Source organism: Leucopleurus acutus, assembly GCF_964270905.1.
Source record: "Leucopleurus acutus genome assembly, chromosome: 18".
Lineage (NCBI taxonomy): Eukaryota > Metazoa > Chordata > Mammalia > Artiodactyla > Delphinidae > Leucopleurus > Leucopleurus acutus.
In genome coordinates this window covers 12,671,037-12,686,965 of record NC_139160.1, presented here as the reverse complement: position 1 = coordinate 12,686,965, position 15,929 = coordinate 12,671,037, and the positions used below count along the sequence as shown (strand labels likewise).

The 15,929-nt window shown below is 37.7% G+C and overlaps 1 protein-coding gene and 1 long non-coding RNA gene across 7 annotated transcripts in view; one reads left to right on the top strand and one right to left on the bottom strand.

The window, feature by feature from the left end:
• Nucleotides 1-6,217, bottom strand: part of LOC309974591 — a 64,057-nt gene extending 57,840 nt beyond the window's left edge. Inside the window, exon 1 of the long non-coding RNA XR_014326890.1 lies at nt 6,145-6,217. This is a non-coding gene — a long non-coding RNA (uncharacterized lncRNA). The remainder of the gene's footprint in view (nt 1-6,144) is intronic.
• Nucleotides 6,218-6,413: 196 nt separating this feature from the next.
• SUPT20H (SPT20 homolog, SAGA complex component) overlaps nt 6,414-15,929 on the top strand; it is a gene marked incomplete at its 3' end in the record, with an annotated part of 39,648 nt that continues 30,132 nt past the window's right edge. For 4 of the 6 annotated variants that reach the window (XM_082859758.1, XM_082859753.1, XM_082859755.1 and 1 more), the window contains exons 1-5: nt 6,630-6,771; nt 8,921-9,016; nt 12,301-12,336; nt 12,992-13,050; nt 13,519-13,585. In XM_082859758.1, coding sequence (XP_082715884.1) covers nt 9,014-9,016; nt 12,301-12,336; nt 12,992-13,050; nt 13,519-13,585 — 165 coding nt within the window. In that variant the 5' untranslated portion in view covers nt 6,630-6,771; nt 8,921-9,013. Of the gene's footprint in view, nt 6,504-6,629; nt 6,772-8,920; nt 9,017-12,300; nt 12,337-12,991; nt 13,051-13,518; nt 13,586-15,929 lie in introns of those variants that run through there. The other 2 variants (XM_082859754.1, XM_082859756.1) reach the window with 2 other exon arrangements.

Below are 15,929 nucleotides of genomic sequence, written 5' to 3'. Positions count from 1 at the left end.
ATTTGGAGTTTCAAAATGGTGAAAATCTGATCCTATTAATTCTGAATTTATTAGCCTTTATTTTTCTTTAAAAAGAAATTTCCACTCATGAATTAACTGAATCCCTTGAGGTACAGTGATTTATAAAAACAGGATAAATGTTTAATTCTATCTGTTTACTTACCAGTTTCTATTAGTATTAGTAACAGGAGATATAAGTATTTATCTATATCTATGATATTGTATACCATGTTAAAATAGCAGAATAAAGCAAAAACCTAAAATATAATGGTTACCAATTGAGGAAGGGAGAAACAGGATGAAGGAACTGGAATAGAAACTAAAATTTCTGAGTTTAATCTTATTTTATAGATTTTACTTGTAACTATACAATTATTTTAAATACTTGTAAAAATAAATTATAAAATAATTCCTAAGAACTAAAAAAAGTTTCAATTCCTAAAAACAGAAGCAAAAACAAATATTTCCCTGTATCAAGTTGTTGACATAGCCAACCAGAAAGAAATTATTTTAAACGACTTAAAAAAACTCATAATTTGTATATGCATTTCCAGTAGTATATAGTCTAAGGACAAAAAAACCCTTCAATAAAAACCTTTAAATGTTCCAGTGATTATACTGTCGATGGTAGCATTAGTGTTGTTATTCTGAGATGGTTGCAAATGTTATGTGGGACAAAACAATCATCATTTTGATGCAGTTGGGGACCAACATTTTCAGTGTGGGAGAAAGGCTATCAGATGTAGGATCAAGAGGTTAAATAAAAATCTTATAGTACTGAATTTTTTTTTGTATGACAAATCTTGTTTTCTTACCTCCCAACCTTATTAAAGTTTTTATTTAATTAAGCCTAAAAGACTAATAAAAAAATTAAGGCACCGTTCTAGATAACCATTTATCCACTAAAGCTTAAACTTTGAAATACATTTTTTGGACATATTAAACATTTATTACAGGTTTGAAGTTGCCTCCTTTTTTTCAAGGAATATAATATATACAGGTAATTGAGTTTGTGTATAAAATTATACTTGGCATATTAATTTAAATAGGATTTAAAATCCTAACAGAATTTTGTTTCTTTTATTTTTTCTTTTTCTTTTATTTACTTATTTACTTGTAAATGCTATATTTTGTATCTCTAATACACAAAGTCCATTTTTCTTATTCTCATAACTAAAAAAATCACTATTCCATCTAGTGTTATTGTATTAGTTTGCCAGGGCTGTCATAACAACATACCGCAGACTAGGGGATTTAAACAACAGAAATTAATTTTCTCTGAGTCTGGAGGCTGAAATCCAAGATCAAAGTGAGAGCAGGGTTGGTTTTCTCTGAGGCCTCTCTCCTTGGCTTGCAAATAGCCCCTTCTCGCTGTACCCTCACAAGGTCTTTTCTCTGTGTGCTGGCATCCCTAGTGTCTCTCTCTCAATCTGTGTCCTAATCTCTTCTTTTAAGGATACCAGTCATATTGAATTAGGGCCCACCCTAACAGCCTCATTTAACTTAATCACCTCTTTAAAGATCCTATCTTCAAATACAATCACATTTTGAGGTACTAGACATTACCGCTTCTACATATTAATTTGGGGCGGTGGGGGGTGGTGGCAGCACAATTCAGCCTGTAACAGTTAATAGTAATTCCTTAATATCACATAGCCAATTCACATTCAGTTTTCTTACGGTTTACTACACTATGTATTGGGCAGATTGTATTATCATGCTGTCACTTTAACAAGTTACTCTGTGCCTCTTTATTCAAGTAAACCGGTAGTTAGACCTAGGGGCTTGATTCAATTCAGATTCAATTTCTGTTTTTATGAACATAATTCATAAATAGTAATAATATGAAATACACTACATCAGGAGGCATAGTTTTAAATTGCCAGTCTGATAATTCCAACATCCATGCCATGTCTGGCTGTGATGCTTGTTCTATCTCTTTAAACTGTATTTTTGGCCTTTTAGTATGCCTTGTAATTTTTTCTTGATAGCTAGACATGATGTACTGGATAAAAGGAACTGCTGTAAATAGACCTTTAGTTATGTGGTGGTAAGGTTTGGGAAAGGGAAGCAGTCTACAGTCCTTGGATTAGGTCTCAGTCTTTTAGTGAGCCTGTGTCCCCGAACTGTGAACTTCACAAGTGTTTCTCAGATTCCCCCACCCACAGGTGAGACACATGGCTACAGTGAGCTGGAATTGGGTATCTCCTTTCCCCCAGGTCAGCTAGGCTCTAATAAAACCAGCAGATTAGGCTCTGGTTTACTAGTTTCCCCTGAGGGCAGGCATTGTTAAAACTACAAAGTGCTCTGGTGTTTTCATCCTACCAGCCTGCCCTGTGGATCACACCTGCCAGCCTCTACAACTGCATGAGCCAATTCCTTAAAATGAAGGAATGACTCTAGCCAGAGCAATTAGGCAAGGAAAGGAAATAAAAGGCATCCCAACTGTAAGGAATAAGTAAAACTTCCTCAATTTACAGATGACACGATCCTATATAAAGAAACCTTAGGGCTTCCCTGGTGGTGCAGTGGTTGAGAGTCCGCCTGTCAATGCAGAGGACACGGGGTCTGTGCCCCGGTCCGGGAAGATCCCACATGCTGCGGAGCGGCTGGGCCCGTGATCCACGGCCGCTGAGCCTGCGCGTCCGGAGCCTGTGCTCCGCAACGGGAGAGGCCACAACAATGACAGGCCCGCGTGCCACAAAAGAAAAAAAAAAAAAAAAGAAACCTTAAAGAACACACGCATGCATACCACACACAAGTATTAGCACTAATAAACAAATTGGACAAGTTTTCAGAGTGCAACATCAACACTCAAAAATCAGTTTTTTTAATACATCAACAATGAATAATCCGAAAAGGAAATTAAGTAAAAATTCCATTTATAATTGCATTTACTATGGACTAAATTGTGTTCCCCCAAAATTCATGTTAAAGCCCTATGCCCCAATGTGATTGTTTTTTGGAAAGAGGGCCTAGTATCCTTATAATAAGAGACACCAGAGCTGCCTTTCTCTCCCTCAGCACCACATGAGGACACCCGGAGAAGGCAGTTCTCTACAAGCCAGGAAGACAACTCTCACCAGAAACCAAATCTGTCAGCACTGTGATCTTGGACTTCCCAGACTCCAGAACTGTGAGAAAGAAATTTCTGTTGTTTAAGGCACCCAGTCTGTGGGATTTTGTTATAGCATCCCCAAACAGACTAAGATAGCATTCAAAAAAAAAGAAAAGAAAAGAAATAGATAGAAATAAATTAACTAAGGAGATGAAAGACTTGTACACTGGAAACTACAAATATTGTGAAAAAACATTAAAGAAGACAAATAAATGGAAAGACATCATGTTCACGGATTGGAGGACTTAATATTTTAAGATAACAATACTTGTCAAAGAGATCTATTAATTCAATGCAATCCCTATCAAAATCCCAGCTGTCTTTTTTGCAAAAATTAAAAAGCTGATCCTCAAACTCATATAATATTGCAAGGGATCTGAAGAGCCAAAACAATATTGGAAAAGAACAAAACTGGAGGACTTACACTTCCCAATTTCAAAACTTAGTACAAAGCTACAGTGTGGTGCTGGCATAGGACAGACATAAGATGGACAAAGTAGAAGTAATACTCCAGAAACAAACCCATACATCTATGGCAAATTGATTTCTGACAAGGTTGTCAAGTCCATTCATTGCGGATAAGAATATTCACTTCAACAAATGATTCTGGGACAACATGCAAAAGAATGAAATGGAATGCCTACCACAGAATGTATATAAAAATAAACTCAAAATGGATTAATGACTTAATATAAGAGCTAAAACTATAAAACTCTTAGAAGAATATAGGGGTGAATTCTGTAGAACCAAAACTAAAATGGAGTCACTTATATTGGGGACAAAATGGAGTTGGACAACACAGGTGCATTAAAGAAACACAAAACTTTACCTTACCTAATGTAAGTTGCAGGAATTTACAGCCCTCCTCAGAAATCAGCAGAGGATGCCAGCCAATCCCCAAAGACCAAGTCTGCTCATGCTATCTTTGGACTTCCTTGGTCCCCTGACACAACTACACTGATCCAAATAAGGATCAGCTGAAAAAGCCAAATTACTTCTGCATTTACCCTATACACACTCTTTAGTCTGTGAGCAACTCGGAACTCGTCGCTCCCATAGCCTCAAGTTTCTTGGCTTGCAGGTTGAAATCCTTGTGATAAATTCACTTTCTGCTTTGTGTAAAACGAAGTGCAGAGATGGTTTTCAACAATCCTTATGACCTTGGATTTGGCAATGGATTCTTAAATATGACACCAAAATCACAATCCACAACAGAAAAAAATAGATAAATTAGACTTCATCAAAAATTTAAGTTTGAAAATCAAAAAACATTAGCAAGAAAGTGAAGACAACCTACAGAATGTGAGAAAATATTTGTAAATCATATATCTGATAAGGGTCTAGTATCCAGAATATATAAAGAACTCATAACTTAAACAACAAAAAAACAACCCAATTTAAAAATGGGCAAAGGACTTGAATAGACATTCTCCAAAGAATATATACAAATGGCCAATAAGAACATGAAAAGATTGTCAATTAATATCATTAGCCATCAGGGAACTGCAAATCAAAACCACAATGAGATACCATTTTATACCTGCTAGAATGGCTATGATCAAAAACAAAACAAGACGAAAGTTATGGTGAGGATGTGGAGAAACTGGAACTGCCATACATTCCTATCAGTATATAAAATGTCTCTGCCACTGTGGAAAACAGTTTATTGACTGCACAAATATTTAAGCACAGAATTACCATATGACCCAGCAGTTCCATTCCTGGGTACTGACAAAGACTCTCTCCTTGACTAAACTTTAGTCAGGCTCCTCTAAGCCCTCTTAGCCTCTACTTTAGTATCGGTCTTGTGGGGTCTGCATCAACCAGTTGTAGTAAGAATCCAGCTAGGTCAGTTTAGAAAGAAACCCTACCGGGGTATCTGATCACCCTCAATATCTGATCGGATTCTTCATGCCCCCACCGTTAATAGCTGATCATCCTGGTCTGCCTTCAGTTAAGAATCCTTTCAAGTCAGTTTGGCCAGAATTTAGCCCTTACACCTGATATTTCCTTTTAGGAAATTTCCATCCACTGTTTCCTCGCCCCACCTTGGCTATAAATCCTTACTTGTCTATGCTGTTTTTGTAACTGAACCCAGTTCTATCCTAAGGTCTCTTCTCCCTATTGCAATAGTTCCTGAATAAAATCTGGTTTTTTTACCGCTTGAATTACTGTCAGATTCCAGGTTTCTTTAACAGTATATGCCAGAAAGAGTTGAGAACAGGGACTCAAAACAATACTTCGACACAAATATTCACAGCAGCACTATTCACAATAGCTCAAAGATGTAAACAACCCAAATGTCCATCGCTGGATGTATGAATTAATTGGGGTATATACACACAAATAAGATGCAATATTAGCCATAAAAAAGAATGAAGTCCTGATACTTGCTATAAGGTGGATGAACCTGGAAAACATTATGTTATGTGAATGCAGACAGATGCAAAAAGGTCACATATTCCATTTACGTGAAATACCCAGATTAGGTAAATCCTTAAAGTCTGAAAGCAGTTGGGGTCTGCTAGGGTCTGGGAGAGGGAAGAATAATGTGTAATTGCTTAACAGGGGTGAGGAAATTGTTTTGGAACCAGTATGGTTGGTAGTTGCACGGAACTGTGAATGTACTGAAGCCTACTGAATTGTGTACTTAAAAGTGTTTCATTTCACATTCTGTGAGCTTCACTTCAATAATCATTTTTTAAAAGTTTATAACCCAACAACCAAAGTTATTTAAAGGTGCAGAATTACAATCAGACATTGCAATGTGCTCTGGTTATTCCGTTCCTGAATCTTTACAACTCTTCAGTGAGGTGTTTTGTTTTATGGCATTAAATTCATTGGCACTTGATTGATAGACTATCATAGGCTGCAAGGCCTGCACTAGTAAATACAGGAATGGTGTCTTTCCCTTTCATGAGGATGGGAGGAGCAAGGAAAGCTTGTTCCAAGTTTCTTTCACTGTATAAATTAAACAGGGCTCCCTACCTCACAAAGAGCCACACGCTACCTCTCGTTCTACGGACCTGGATGCCGGACCAGCGAAAGCGCTCGTGAGCCTCGCCCCAACACCGGGCCTTAGTCACAAAAGGCCTCGCGAGGACCATTCCCAGGCGAGAGCATCCTGGCGTCGAGCCTCCTGGCCGCGGCCCCGCCTTCCCACCTCTACCGCTTCCGCCCGCGGTCGCCCGCCCAGCGCGCCAATCGGAAGCGCGGGCGCCGTAACAGGCGGTCGGCTGAGCTGTGGCGCCGCCCGGGCAAGGGGGCGTGCGGAGCGAGCGGAGCGAGCGGCGGGCGGGCGCGTAGCCGGCAGCGCGGCGCCGAATTCGGCGCGTCGCGTTCTGGTCGAGCAAACGGCGATATCCTGAGGCTGCGGCCCGCACAGGTGGGCTGCGGCGGGTGGCCGTGGCGCGCCTGCGGGGGACAGGGTAGGCGCGCGAGATTCGGGGTGGGGTCAGAGGTGAGCGAGCGGCTTCCCGAGTGGCTTTTCGCCGCTTCCGGGGCCCGGAGCCCGAGGCAGGAAGGCGGTGTCCCCAGAGACGCGGTGGGCCTGGTCGAGCCAGCCGCCCTCCCGGCGGTCCCTCCGTTGCCTCTCGCGGTGCTGCCAAGCCACGCTTTTCATCTTAGGTTTGACCCGTGGGTTCCAGTTACAGGTATTTCCGGAAACTCGCAAGAATTGCGCGTAGCGCTTCTTTGGGGGCGGGTTTCTCGGTGTCCATATTGAATAAAGGTTGTTCGCTGCGCTGTGGAGTTGGGCCGTTTTTCAGGTAAAGTCTGAGTTGTAAACAAATGCTTGAGCAGTTGGAGGAGACTCACGTCGATCGAGGAAATCAGTGGGATTGATGGCGACGTTCAGAATTGATTACTGGTCCTCGCCGTGGTTCTCGGGAGTTCAGAAATAAACTTGGCGAATAGCTGCCGCTGGAAGCCATCTCCACCAGGGAGGGGCTGCGTACAATGAAGTAGGACTCCCAATAGAAAGTGATTAGCACGATTTTCGGAGTCAGATTGAGTACCGTGTACGATGGGTGATAACCATAATGGTAAAAATAGGTCCAAATTAAGAAAAAAAATTTTATTAGTCTGAGCAGAATCGAGGCCTTTAAATGTTTTGCTTTCAAAAATCTAAAAATGGGGCTTCCCTGGTGGCGCAGTTGTTGAGAGTCCGCCTGCCGATGCAGGGGACACGGGTTCATGCCCCAGTCCGGGAAGATCCCACATGCCGCGGAGCAACTGGGCCCGTGAGCCATGGCCGCTGAGCCTGCGCGTCCGGAGGCTATGCTCCGCAACGGGAGAGGCCACAACAGTGAGAGGCCCGCGTACAGCGGAAAAAAAAAAAAAAAATCTAAAACTGGGTGTTGGATTGAGTGGTCTGGAAGGTTGTAAGATTTAGGAGAAAGAATCTTAATATTAAAAAGAGAGGTCTGAATTCCAGTCTAGTTGTGTGATCATGGGAAAGTCACTAGTTCTGAGAGCCTTATACTGTAAAATGAAGACGATGATAATTACAGTGGTTTTCTTGCAGGGTTCTAGTAAGTTCTGTATACAGTCAGAATGTTTGGTTTGTAAGTGGTTATTGTGTTTTTTAGTACTTAGTTTAAATTCACTAAGCCTTCCTCTCCACCATCCCCCACAATTTAGTGACAAGAGATAGTCATCATCACATTTCGCCTCTACCTAGTGTATCTTCATCTTTAGATTCAACGGTCAGAAAATTTTCACCGTAAATTCAGCGTAAATCTTTCATGAGCTCTTCTAGAGTAGGATTACTGTCTTATTCGTTTTTTAAATGATTATTCCTGGAACCTGTATGGTGCTTGTAGTTTTTGGTCGTTTGTGGGGTTTTTCCTGTTTTTTCCACCCCCCTCCCCTCCTTTTTTTTTTTCAAACCTGAACTGGCAAAACTTAAGCTTTGGGTTCACCCAAAGCGAGCCAAAACAATTTAACACGGAAAATAGTGTTTTCTGTCGCTTAAAGATGTGCTCAGCTGTGTATAGACACAGGGGTGGTTACAAGGAGTTAGGTAAAGAATTAGATTAAAAATAAGCTTTATTTAGCATCACTCTCAGAGCAAACGTACTATTTCTGTGGGAAGCAGAGAGGATATAGCAGTCGAGTTAAACTGGCAGCACCTTTGAATCACTTAGGGAGTTCCAAAAATGGTGATCCCTGCACCCTACTCCAGACCAATTAATGAGAATCTCTGGAGGGTGGAGCATGGGTATCCCACTTTTTAAAGGTTCCCAAGGTTACTTTCTTGTGCAGCCACGATGAGAGCTTGTGTTAGAGGAATGAGGTTCTTCAGGAGTGTATCTTGTTTGCTTGAAGAGGGGAAAGGCTGGAAGAATTGGAGCTGCATTGGAAAATGTAGCCTGGGGCATTTGGGGGAATATCATTAGAGGACTTTTATCAGCAGGTATGATGAAATGTATGATTTGTAAAGTGAACGGTGCAGTGACCAAGGCCAGAGGGCAGGCTGTTAAAATAATCCAGAGTAACAATGAAAGCAGCAACTGTGATGATAGAAGAAATTAAAAAACATTCTCTCCTGGATGTTAAACATTTTTAAGAAACTGAGTAATGATTTTAGCTTGCAAACTGTATTTTGCCGTACCTAGTTACAGCTTTTCAACAATGAGTGTATAGATTGTCATATAATGAATTTTATTGTTACTAATTATTTTTAAAGGGTCTTAGAAATATATATGCCTCAAATAATTTTCCTTGTTAATTACTAAGTAATTTCATATCTCTTGAGAGCTTTATGTTAATATAAGGGTTGTGTTATTTTTGCTTTTTCAGTACTCTAAGACTGGTTTCTAAAGGTACGGTTTTCACCCCACTTCATCAACGCACATAAGTTTTCTCCTTTTTGGACCTCTCTTTTATACCACAATGGTAAGCTATACCTTAGTATGTTAATATTCTTAGAATGTTCTCTTCCTTCATCTCGATAAAGGTATCTGTACGAAACAGAAATATTCTTGTAAGCTGCCCAAGTTACCCTAACAGGGAAATTACTTAGCAATCACATACAAAATTTTCTCTACAAAATAGGGGACTCATCTCTCAGTGTTAAAATCATATCCAGATTACACAGATAATCTATCTGTTCTTATTTTTGTGAAGTATTAAAAAATAATTACTTCTGTCTGCTTTACTATAGTCGAAATCATTGGCAAGAAGGATGGGTATAAATACAAATAGTTTTGGGGGCATAGGTTTCTCATAGTTTAAAGTTCCTCTTAATTTAGATTTTAAAAAAATTTTTAACAACAAATGTAACCTGCTTACTGCAAATAACATTTAAGCAGCATTAGTTTTAAACTTCTAATGGCAGATTTCTACTTACCATTTAGAGTCAGTAAACATACTTAGGGCTGGGCATTTAACTCTTGCCTTTAAAGAATTAAAGACAAAGAAAAAAAATCACTTTCTGTTTTAAAAAAACAGCAGCATTTGACAGAGGATAAATGAACATTAACCACCATGTTGGATAAACCTCAGAAAACATATATCTTCTCTTCTTGGGATCTTGCGTGTATACCCTTGCAGTGTTAGAGAAAAGCTATCGCAGTGGGGTTCTGACCTTGCCTTATATTTTGCATTCGTATTAGCCAGTCACTTCCCTCTTAAGTATTTGAACACAATAGTGAATATAACGATACTAGTGTTTACATATGCAAGTATATCTCACTGGAGCTTTTAAAGTTTTGATATCAGAAGATTAAATATTTACTTGAGAAGACTGGCTGTTTGAAATTGTCCTAGAGTATACATTTGATTGTGTTTATTATAATTTTTTGATCTAAACTTACTTGAAGGTTTTATGGCCAAAATAATTAAAAGAACCTTGTGTTTTTGTCAAGAGTACATATTCATTATGTTTTTATGTTGGAAAATAGTTTATTCTCAAGAATCCCATCTTGAATCCTGGGAAACAGTTTCATTGAAATCTGCCCATAAGATATTTTAATAAATTAAATTGGTATAAATTTATTTTAACAAACTTTTGAAATACTGGCATATTTTAGACTTTTTTACTTAACTCCATTTAGATGCTTGATATGTAGGGGTTCTATTGCTGTTTAAAAAGCCCAGCTAGGGACTTCCCTGGTGGTCCAGAGGTTAAGACTTCGCCTTCCAGTGCAGGGGATGCAGGTTTGATCCCTGGTCAGGGAGCTAGGAATCCCACATGCCTCGGGACCAAAAAATCAAAACATAAAACAGAAGCAGTACTGTAACAAATTCAATAAAGACTTTAAAAGTGGTCCACATCAAAAAAAAAAAAAAAGAGGTACCACAGTGTTCATTGAAGCACAATTTACAATAGCCAGGACATGGAAGCAACCTAATTGTCCATCAACAGATGAATGGATAAAGAACTTGTGGCACATATATAAAATGGAATATTACTCAGCCATAAAAAGAAACGAAATTGAGTCATTTGTAGTGAGGTGGTTGGACCTAGAGTCTGTCATACAGAGTGAAGTAAATCAGAAAGAGAAAAACAAATACCATATGCTAACATATCTATGGAATCTAAAAAAAAATGGTACTGATGAGCCTAGTGGCAGGGCAGGAGTAAAGATGCAGATGTAGAGAATGGACATGAGGACACGGGGTGGCGGGGGCGGGGGGGAGAGGGAAGCTGGGGGGGAGAGGGAAGCTGGGGCGAAGTGAGAGTAGCATCGACTTATATACACACTGAATGTAAAATAGCTAGTGGGAAACAGCAGCATAGCACAGGGAGATCAGCTCAGTGCTTTGCGATGACCTAAAGACATGGGATAGGGAGGGTGGAAGGGAGGCTCAAGAGGGAGGGGATATGGGGACATATGTATGCATATGACTGATTCACTGTGCTGTACAACAGAAACTAACACAGTATTGTGAAGCAATTATACTCCCATAAAGATCTATTAAATAAAAAGAAAAAAGGCCAACTATTTTTATAATCATATGTATTCTCCGTCCTTAGGACTAGGAGGACAGGGTCTCTTCAACTTTTTCTTGATTTCCAAAGTCTGGCAATATTTATTCTCCCTACCCTCTTGGGATTTTGGTGGGTGCTAGGAGCTTTTATTCCATGCAACTTAGTAGACTGAAGTATTGGAGTCTGCAAAATAAAACAAAAATATAGGTTCTTGTAAATAAAAATTGAAAGTTCTTTGCCTCTCAGTGAAATTAAAAATGACTGTCATTGTGAATGAAAAATGCTGTAACTCTATGTGATACCCAAACCACAAAACCAGAAAGAAATCAGTGGTGGTGTATTTGCTTAATTTTTTTTTAAATCTAGTACTTTTTATTCTTGGGTATCATTACAGAAGAATGCTGTACAAATAAGGAAGACAGTTAACCACCTTATTTCTCCCTCTTGCCTTATAATAAGGGTCTCTAAGAAATCAATGAAGGATGGGGATCTACTAGTAGGTCTCAAATTGTACTTGTAATAATAATACTATATTTTCATCATTTCTAAGATGCATTTGCTTTTACGTTTTAATTACTGAAGTGATAATGTGTCTACAGTCAGTGACATCTTACAGTTATAATTGGCAGCACGTTTTTCTTAATGTTAAATAATAATTCAGGCATATAACTGATGGTATCTTAAATTCATTACAACGTGCTAAGGATAGCCTTCATTCTATTTTTGCTAGGCACTGACCTAGAAACATTGTATTATAGTTTCTCTGAATAATATTAGGAATTTCTAAGTTGATATTAGATACCAACATAACAGCCCCCTCGGTTTTCAGGATTCCTAGCAGCTTAAGGGATTTTAATCTTTGCTTCACTTTAATTGCATACCTGATGGCCAGTATATTTTCCTGAATGGTGCTCTTAAAATGTTGATGTTTATAAAATGGTAGTAGTTACCATATCCAACCCTCAGCCCTGTATCAGCTGCACAAACATGGCCAGAGAAAATCATGGTAGCATTTCTTAACTAATTTGTGGTCATAATCAGGTGCCTGAGACTGCATATATTTTCTTTGTGCTATATTTTGAGCATACAATGGGGTGGGTGGAGGAGAGAAATAAAGAAAAATGTTAGACCTGTTTTAGAAAATAAAACACATTTAAACACTTAATTAGAAAATGTTATATGTATATTAAATTATGTTTGTGTGAAAATAACTAATATTACCAAATACACTATTTACTTTTTACAGCAACAAGCTTTAGAACTAGCTTTGGATCGTGCGGAGGTGAGGCGTGACTAAGTTACATATTGAAATAGTGTTGTCTTTAATTGACAGAACTCAGTTTTAAGAGATTTTCTTATGTGACTGTCAAAGGAGTACGTTAATATTAGGACGAGTATGCAAATTTTTCTATAAATACATAAAAACTACCAGATGATGTTTGGATCGTCTGTTACTTAGAATGCTCAGATAATAATGCTGTGGAATAGAAATTGAATAACACAGTGGAATAAACATTTGAACAAGGTCATAGAGTTTCTAAAATTATGTTTCCTGTTTTAACAGATATTCTAACTGCTCAATTAAAGGGGAAAATAGCTCAAATACAGAGTCCTTGTAATTGGGTATGCTATGCATATTCTAAACAACCATAAAACATTGAAAATATTGCTAACCTGTGAAATCACAGTGGTGAAACTCTTATGATTTTGCTTATAATATAGTAAGTAAATATTGTGCTAAATTTTAGTGCAGTTTAAATTTCACTTGTTTGTAACATATATTTAGAAATTAAGTAGGTTGCCCTAAAAGGTATGATTTAATATGCATCAGAGACTTGAGTGACTGAACAGCCTTTTTAGCCTTACACGATTTATTAATACAGTTCTTCATGCAGTATGCAAAAGACAAGCTGTTTTCTTAAACTTCTCTTTTTTAGTATGTCATTGAAAGTGCCCGACAGAGACCTCCTAAAAGGAAATATCTATCTAGTGGAAGGTATGAATGCTTAATTAATTGATATCTTAGACTCACAGAAATATGATGATAGCCATCATTTATTTCATTCTTCCTAGACACTGAGCTAGAAATGTTCTGGGTACTTTGCATATACAGTTGACCCTTGAACAATGTGGGTTTGAACTGTGCAGGTCCACTTATTTGCAGATGCTTTTCAGTAGTAAACACTACTGTACTTCATGGTCAGTGGTTAGTTGAACCTGTCGATGCAGAGGAACCACGGATACAGAGGGCCGACTCTAAGTGATACGAGGATTAACCCCTGTGTTGTGCAAGGGTCAACTGTATTAGAAATTTCTAGGTTGGTGTTAGCTACCATATCCAACCCCACTTCACCCCTAGTTTTTGGGAAATTGGAGGAAAAATTACAGGAAAATTCAAAATGTTTATTTTATGATTATTATATTAACATTACTTTGTATACTACCTTTGTTTATTAAATTTTAGAAAATCAATATTTCAAAAACTTTATGATTTATATATTGAAGAATGCGAAAAAGAGCCTGAGGTTAAGGTAAGTATAAATTTTTTATGTTATTACGACTTTTTAAATGTAGTGGAAGAGGGAAATTTGAAGGAATTAGATTTGAATGATTTATATTTTTGTTAGTGAATAAATATCTTTTCTAACCAGACTAGCCAGTTCTGCAGCTAAACCAGAGCTCTGGCTAATCTGGCACCTGGCAGAGATCACCTACTTAGGTAGCAGAGGGGAACCATGTTTGCTGAGTAACAGACTATCTCATTGGGAAGTTAGAAGAAGCAAAGCCACCATATATATTATCTTTCGCATCTTTTTCTTCCTGAGAAGTTATTTGTAGACTGAAGACAGGAGAAAATTAACCTATTTCTTCATGGTGAGTTGCACTGGGAAGTTAAAACTATTACAGGATATGTAGGAAATTTAGATGTGATAATAAAAGGTGAATTTGGTCAGAAAAATTAGTTTATGCCCAGGTTAACTTAATTCATTTTTATTTAGCATGAAAGTATGGGCAGTAGAAATGTAATAGAAATTGATTTCTTGATATCTTTTGGACCCTCAGGTCATAAGGGCCTTAAAGGGCTCTACTGAGCTTCTGTTGTCTGTCTTTAAAAATGAATACCTCTTAGGCAAAAAATTAGTGGAATTCCAGTAGTATCTAACCTTTAAAATCTTTAGGAGAAAAATAATTGTGAAACCATGAGTAAATCTTATGGTATGGTTTCCATAAATTCTATTGAGATATAGTTGACATACAACAAGTTGAGTATGTTTGAAGTATACATTTTATAAGTTTTGACGTGTATTAAAAAAAACACGTCAAATTAAAAATTTGAATAAACTTGACGATCTAATTGGTTTTATTAAACGATTCATGAATTGGGCAGCATCTCATCTGGCAGAGATACTCTGAGGAGTTGAACAACATGGAAGGCTTTTATTGTAAGGAGGGCAGGACAAGGAAAGAAAATCATCAGCAAGGAAAAAATGAGAGTTCATTGGAGGAAAGTAAAAGTGCCAGAAATGATGGCTTTTTGTTGGCTGAGCTACAGGTGTTTTCCATTGGCTGGGCTGCAGTCCTTTCCCATTCACTGAGCTTGTTGCTGGGAGGAAGAAAGTCTCCCTTCCCCTAGTTGGGGAAGTAAAGGAGTTGCATTTCCTGTTTGGGAGTTGAAGTTAGTTCTCTTCCTGGTGGGATCAGTAATGTCTTCCTGTTTGGGGTAATTGATGATGAGTGGTGGGGCAGAAGAGCTCCCTCTGCAGTCCTTCCCCACTCCAGTTTTAGTTGAGGTTTCCTTTTATTAATTTTCACAGTATACACCCATAAACTGTCACCACAGTCAGTATAATGAGCATATCCGTTGCCTCAGAGACAGAACTAAGATAGGAGAGATACATAAATGAAGATGCTAAATTGGGGTTGACAGCCATTGTCCACCAGCCAGATCTGGCCCACAACATGTTTCTGTAAATAACCTTTTATTGGAATACAGCAGCACCCCTTGATTTATATCTTGCATGTGGCTGATTTTGAGGTAAATAGAGTTGAGTAGTTGTGATACAAACCATATGACCCACAAGACTAAAGTACTGTCTGGTCCTTTAAGAAAGACATTTTCTGACTTCCCATCAATGTGGTTAAAAGTTGCTTTGCTTTGCTTTTTAAAAATTTATTTTCAAAATGCAGTTTTTTTGATTCTATGGTGACTATAGATCAAGAATTTATAATTTCTTTCTGCATATGACTGTGTGTATATATATATATGCATGTTAAATATGATACTCAAAATGGATTTGTTTTTCAAATCCATTTTCAAATCCATATTCTATTGACATCTTTCACAAATAAGATTTGATGAAAGCATTTATTATAAGTGGGTTTCATTTTAAATCATATACATTTCTAAAATAATAGATTTTGATGTATGTGTGTTAGGTTCCCTGACAGTTTTTTGTTTTTCTTAGCAAAGTGGTTTCTAAGGAGCTGTTAAATTGAATTTACAGAAAATTACTTACGTCCTTTTAACCAGTTAGATATTTTTGGGTTTAACATTTCAGCTCATTAGAGCTGTTGAACTTGTTCGGATCTAATTTAGGCCATAAAATATTTAAGAAATATACTCTGTAACAGTACAACCAAAGAAAATGCCCCAAATTATTTATGTAGATTTATACTTAATAGAAACTAATTATACATTATAGCATCTTTCTAAAAAATATTTACATTTAATGGTTTTCCTTTTTAAATATTTTTAATATTTGCTACTTGTGTACTCAGGTACATATTTAAGTGTGTTTATTGTTTTATATATAGATCAGTAGTTTTTCTTTGTGATATTAATTCATTTGCCTAAAACATAGTAATAGATCAAAA